Genomic DNA, 6,390 nt, shown 5'->3' on the forward strand with positions numbered 1-6,390 from the left:
AACCGCTCAAACGTGTCCGATTTTACACTTCTTCCATTCAAATACATGTTTTTGTTTATGGGTGATATCCAAGTTGACTTGCGTCCATCTCGACTATTCCATTGGTACTAACTACCTCCCGGTAGCATATGTATCAGACCTCGACAGTTATAACAAAACCCAACAACAACAAAATATCCAATGCATCCCACAAGTGGGGTCTGAAGAGGGTGGTGTGAAGGCGGAGAAGTTGTTTCCGATAGACCCTCAAAGTAAAACATATCAAAATCAAGTACGGGAAAGAAACACAACAATGAAGCAAGTAATGCTGACAATAATGTAGACGAGAGCAGTAGCAACTACAAAAGTATAACACAGTTCAAATACATTTGAGATTATAAAGGGAAAAATATGAGGAAAAGAAACCAACAACACACAACAGCAGAGGGGAAAATGAGTAACTCCATAGAGTAGATATATATACTTGAAACCAGTTGATGTTAACCAAAGTTAAACAAGTACGCAACAGACATAAGATTCTGTCTTTTAGAAGAAAGATAACGCGAGAAGAACGAATTTACATGTTTTTTCTAGTAAGAGTTATTTACACAGGCAGAGAAGTTTGACTGCATTTTCAGAAGGATCCAAATGTATTCTCTCCACTGTAGGTCATGTACAGGAAGCCGTCCTCATCTTTGTGTTCCTCATAAATGGCGGACATCATGGCAGCTGTAAAAGGTCGGAAATAAAGACGATCAGAAAGGAAAAGAGTTGAGCAAGGCATAATGACAATTATGCCTCCGGGCCTTGGTCTAGTTGTAAGAAAGTAACATCACGGATACAAAAGCATTTGTCTGCCTTGTATATAAGAGGATAAAGGTAGAGGGGCAGTGCATTATCTACAGAGTTTCGAACCGTGCACCACTGGCCCTCAGGGATTTTCGGTTATCCGATAAGAAAAAAATAAACATACTGACAATTGTGCTAAGGTTCTGCTTACCTGTGGGAGGAAGGATATTTTTCACAAAGATAAAAATAGCCTTCTCAGCACTAAGCTTTATTCTCTTACGAACGACATAAACAAATTGCCCCACAGTTAGATCAGCAGGAACCAAGTACCTGCAAAAATTGTGATTAACAGACATTTTAAAACAGAAACGTTTGGCAAGGGGGAGGAGGGTACGGACCCCTCCACTCTAAGTGTCACAAAAGGCTGTTGGACATGAATTGGTTGATATTTGAAAAACAAATTTAAAGCAATATCTTCAATTGCTGCATACCACTTTCAAATGAAGGAAGAATATTTTAAAAGATCTTGCATTTCATTTATATGCTTTAGAACAGACAATAACGCCAATTTTGTTCTCTAAATATCTCCTTCCAAGCGCAAATTACTCCTCTTTCAGCTAAAATAATAACTGCTACATCTTAAAATCTTAAACAAATGATCTGCTACCCAAGAAAATACTTCTGATATTCCATTACTCTTTACAAAGGTGTAAAATAAACTTCCATCAGTCACATCGTAGCTCAAAAAGTACAGTAGCCACATCAACACTCTCAAGAAATAAAAAACTCATTATCGAACAAAAGCAACTCAAGTAAAACTAAGCATAACGAGCGTGAACATAATAAAGGACAAAGCACAGAAGAATATCAAGACGACTAACTTTTTCTTGTCAATATCAGGAATATCACTTCTTTCAGCCTTCTCCACAATAACCTAAGCATGGCAGAAAGAGAACAATGAAATGTAAATTAAAACTAAGGCACACAACATGTCTACGATGAAAAAAATAAAAGAGCATTGTAAGATAACAGATCAAATGGCATTAGTACCGGTATTCTATCAGGGTACTTCTCCCTGATACGAGCAGCTTCAGCCTGTCGCCTTTCTGGAACAATGCACCACCAAAATTAATAACACAGGAACATAATTTAGATTAGAGGATATATCTGTATTTATATAAGCGATCCTTATTGATTGATGAGGTAGTCAATCACTATAATACATTTTAAACTAGAAGCCACAAATTTTTTTAACTAACATAGTACAGACAGGTACCCTTGACAAGTCCAATGCCAACAACAACATAATTACATACCCAGAGTAGTAGTCCCACTAAGTGGGTGGAGTGTACGCAGACCTTACCTCTACCTCAAAGGTAGAGAGGTTGTTACTATCTATTGTTTCTTGTACTTACATTGATCGTACAAAAATCATTGGCACATTCCAAAAGCTATGTTTTCCCATTAATTTTGCACACCACTTTGTACCATTTAGTCCCTTCGGTAAGTAACAGTTGGCACTTTTGGACCAAATTTTTCACAAATCATTGGAAGTGCAACAATATTCGCTCCCACATAATAGACACAATTAGAAGCAGCCCATCAGAAATTTACAGAAAAATTTAAACATGTAACAGAGCAGAGATATAAATTTAAACTCTCCAGTTGCACAAAGTAAACTACTACTCCCTCCGTCCCAATTTAAGTGTTCTACTTTTCTTTTTAGTCCGTTCCAAAAATAGTCTCTTTCTACATTAGTAAATTTTACTACTTCCAACATTCTACCTGACCACATGATTTAAATAACTACACATCTTTAATTATAACACTCAAGATTCAAAAGTGTCCCTTTATTTCTCAAACTAAAACGCTTAAATTGAGACAAAGGAGTATGAAATTCCAAAGAAACACAACAAAATCCCAAAAGGAAAGGACCAATGGCTTTTCCTCAAACAAATAAAAAAGTAATTTTTTTTCCAATATGTAAAAATGGTTTGACCACCTCCACCTCCCATCAAATAACAACACAAAATAGCATAAGGAAAATAATTGGCTAATGGATCAAGCAAATTAGAGCCAAAAAAAATAATTAAAAATGAAATCTTTGAGCCAAAAATACAATAATAACACAAAATAGAAAGGTATATATGAAAATATACCAAGAGGGTGTTCCAATTTGAAGGAGCTTTTAGCCATGGTGATGGATTAGCTACAATTAGAGAGAGATCAAAGTAAAATTAGGGTTTTGCAGCAAAAGGGAAAAAAAACTTTGAAAGAAGAGGAATATGAAAAGGATCTTACCAATGAAATGGTCAAATTGAGAGTTTTGATCGAACACAAACTCTTTTTTATCAATTGTGAAGGAAATGACAAGAATGGTCCATTATGTTTTGGAGTGGTTTAAAATACTTCCTTAAACTATGCTTTAAATAGTTTTGGTTCTTTAAATTTTTGTCAAATATTTAACAAATTCGGTCATTTGACGCAACATGAAAAAAGGCTTAGTGAGAACTCACATTAGAAGGTACGAGTTTTGTGGTTTATGCTATTTTTGATTGATTTTTCTAAAGTCTAGTAGAATAAGGTAGGGATAAAAGCATCGTACATATCACATTCTTCATATTCAGATTTCATTTGTAGAATTACATTGTTGTTGTTCTGGAGTCTAGTGTAGCTTTTAAAGTTCAAATTTCATTATTTCTGGTCCTTTTTTGTTTGTTTAGTTTTGTTTTTTTTTGTAATTTTAAAGATTTGATAAGATTTTATTTAGTGCTTTTAATTAGTTTTTACAATTTTCGTCAAATTTAACCTATAAAGTTCGTTAAATATTTGATTAAAAAATAAAAATATTAATTTTTGGAAAACTTAAAGAACCAAAATTATTTAAAACATACTTTAGGGATTTTTGAACTTACTACCAAACATGAGAGACCATTTTTGTCATTTTCTCATCAATTAACTGAAAAAAAGGGTCCATTTTTATCACTTTCGTGTGACGATGCCGTTTTGATCTACTATTCCTTTTAGCATTTTTTTTTCATTTTTCATTTAATCATTTAATCAGTGAACGAGTTATATTGAAATTATAATATCGGATTATAATACGGGGGTTATTTTCTGGTTAAATTTGTTTGATCAATAAGAAGTCATTCAACAAAGTTATTGATGGAAAATAGGGAATATTTAAGTAATTGTATAATAAAAAATTTCATTTTCGAATCAAAGACAAATATATTGTAGATTTTGATGTGTATTTATTAGATCGCGATTTCATATACTAAATAATTTAATATCGTTGTATTCAACATTTTTATTTTACTACAACAATGTGATGATTAATAGAATTGAGGAAAAAAAATTCACTTGAAGTATTTTATTTATTTATTTATTTATTGATTTGTCATAAAGACATAATTATGATCGTACCCAAATATATGCATTTAAAAGTTTTTTTAATTAATTCATATGCTCCATCATTTATGTGAATCTTGTCAAATTTTGTTTGAGTCACGTATTCTTCGAATAAATTAGTTAATGTGTTAGTTTTAATATTACCTAGAATCAAATATGACAAACAGTTATTCAATCTATATATATGTTTCAAATGATTTAAATTCAATATAGCATTACTACCCAAAACATTGCATGTAGAATTGTAGATGTTGACTTTTGACAATGAGCAAAAATATGTTTAAATTGTATATTATTACAACTTATATAAGTATACTTAATATCTTAATTAAGATTAATTACAAGTCAAATAAATAAAACTATGCCATTTGTAAAATCCTATTGAACGTGCTATGCACGTTTAGCAGAATCTCCTGGTCTTTGGGAAATACCAATTATTAAACACCTTTTTTAGTTATTATTTTTGTTTCTGAAAGTTTGTCTATATAGATAAAGTTAATTAGGGTGACTAGATTATTTTGGCCAAGAAAATTAATTAAAGGTCGTTATTATCAGACCTTCATCAAAGTCACCTTGAATTTTGGATTTTTAATTTGTAATTAATCAATAAATACGATATCATAATTAATCATTAAATAAGAAATAGAGTTTTGGATGTGAAAAATCGATTCAAGACACATTATAAAAAGCGTTGGCTTCAAAGTTAATTTACATTGCCAATCAAATACAGATAGCAAAATGACATCCTATAACCTATTGTCAAAATGCAATGAATCATTAATAAATTTTCTATTATGACGTTCAAGTAAATATTTTTAAAAAACTCTTATATCTCTTTAAATAAATACCAACATAATATATATTCAATATTCAAAATTTATCGATTCGATGTAAAAAAATCGAGTTAAATTCATGTTTACTAACCTTCACCTATCACATCATCAAATTTTTATTCAAGACATAAAAAATGAATAAAATACAAATAAAGTCTATTATTTAAGACATCTCTAGGACAAAATTTTAGGTCTTTATCTCTCATCTTGATTGCTTACATATTTCTCTCTCTATGCATAGAGTTCTTCAAAGGATTTAAAGTAAAGAAAAAAAAATTCTTCTTCATGTTGTTGAAATTTTTATTGAAGAAAATAATAATTTCATCTCTTTTTAGTTATTTTTTTCTCTTTAATTCCCCTTTCTATGAGCTAAAATTATTTGTTATTCTATATGTGCAGATATATTAAATCTAAAGGAATAAGCTCTCTCTGTTGGACGTTTCAATTGAAGAAAAAAAGTACATTCTGGTAAGTAGTCTTTGCTTAATTATTTTGGTTTTCTACTTGATGTCCCGTCATGTTCAAATTTTTCAAAAATGTTGTATAATACGTGTTGAAATATCCAAAAATGTGCATTTTTGGAGGATTATATTTCTATAGTGTTCGAACAACATAAATATTGTGAACCTGTTTTGTAGTCTGACTAATCAGAATTCACATAAGATCTATTGAAGGGCACATTCTACTACAATATTTTTCATACTCAAGACTCGATCTTGATTTTTATTGAAATTTGTGTTTTTCATGCTACCACAATTTCCCCATCCCTCTATTTTTGAAAGAAAAAAAAAGATTCAATTTTTACTTGGTTGACTTGATTGAATTTTTATTTTTTTCAGAAGATGGCATCAATCAAGAATGAAGAATTTCAAGAAGAAGACATTTGGGGTTATAATAATAATAATAACAATAATAATGATGACATTGTTGGTGAAAAAAACCAAATTAGCTCAAAGTTCATCACAAATTCAAGAAGGCTAATTATTCCAACTTCAACCAAGATGATTCCAAAGTCAAAAAACAAGAATTCAATTCAAGAATTCAAGATTGTCCAACACTCCGCCCCAGTAAAAATACCTGATTGGTCAAAGATTTATGGTACAAAATTAAAAAAAGAAATTAGTAATTTTGGAAGTGATGATGATGATGAAGAAATTGAAGAAAATGTTATGCCACCACATGAATGGCTTGCTAAAAGGATTGATAGAAGAGAAATATCTTCTTTTTCAGTGTGTGAAGGTGTTGGAAGAACATTAAAAGGGAGAGATCTAAGTAGGGTAAGAGATGCTGTTTTAACAAAAACAGGATTTCTTGAATAAATTTGCAAATTATCATCAATGATGATTATTGGAGGGTGGTTGGAAAAAAAAGGTTGAAA

At 30.8% G+C, this 6,390-nt stretch overlaps 1 protein-coding gene across 1 annotated transcript; it reads right to left on the bottom strand.

The window, feature by feature from the left end:
- Positions 1-433: 433 nt before the first annotated feature.
- Positions 434-3,079, bottom strand: LOC125864646 (autophagy-related protein 8C-like). Its single transcript, XM_049544672.1, has 5 exons — positions 2,928-3,079; positions 1,819-1,874; positions 1,650-1,702; positions 980-1,098; positions 434-708 (listed from the first exon to the last, which is right to left on the bottom strand). Exons 1-5 carry the CDS (start codon positions 2,962-2,964, stop codon positions 614-616), a joined length of 360 nt encoding a protein of 119 aa, XP_049400629.1. The 5' UTR covers positions 2,965-3,079; the 3' UTR covers positions 434-613.
- Between the last annotated feature and the right edge of the window lie 3,311 nt (positions 3,080-6,390).

This window comes from Solanum stenotomum, chromosome 5, assembly GCF_019186545.1.
Source record: "Solanum stenotomum isolate F172 chromosome 5, ASM1918654v1, whole genome shotgun sequence".
NCBI classification, from domain to species: domain Eukaryota; kingdom Viridiplantae; phylum Streptophyta; class Magnoliopsida; order Solanales; family Solanaceae; genus Solanum; species Solanum stenotomum.

Bases quoted from the DNA above. Each gene is read 5' to 3' on its own strand.
- LOC125864646 (XM_049544672.1), bottom strand. From the start codon at position 2,964: ATGGCTAAAAGCTCCTTCAAATTGGAACACCCTCTTG. The intron at 1,875-2,927 runs GTATATTTTCAT...GCATTGTTCCAG, and splicing joins CAAATTGGAACACCCTCTTG to AAAGGCGACAGGCTGAAGCT. The intron at 709-979 runs GTAAGCAGAACC...GACCTTTTACAG, and splicing joins AAATATCCTTCCTCCCACAG to CTGCCATGATGTCCGCCATT.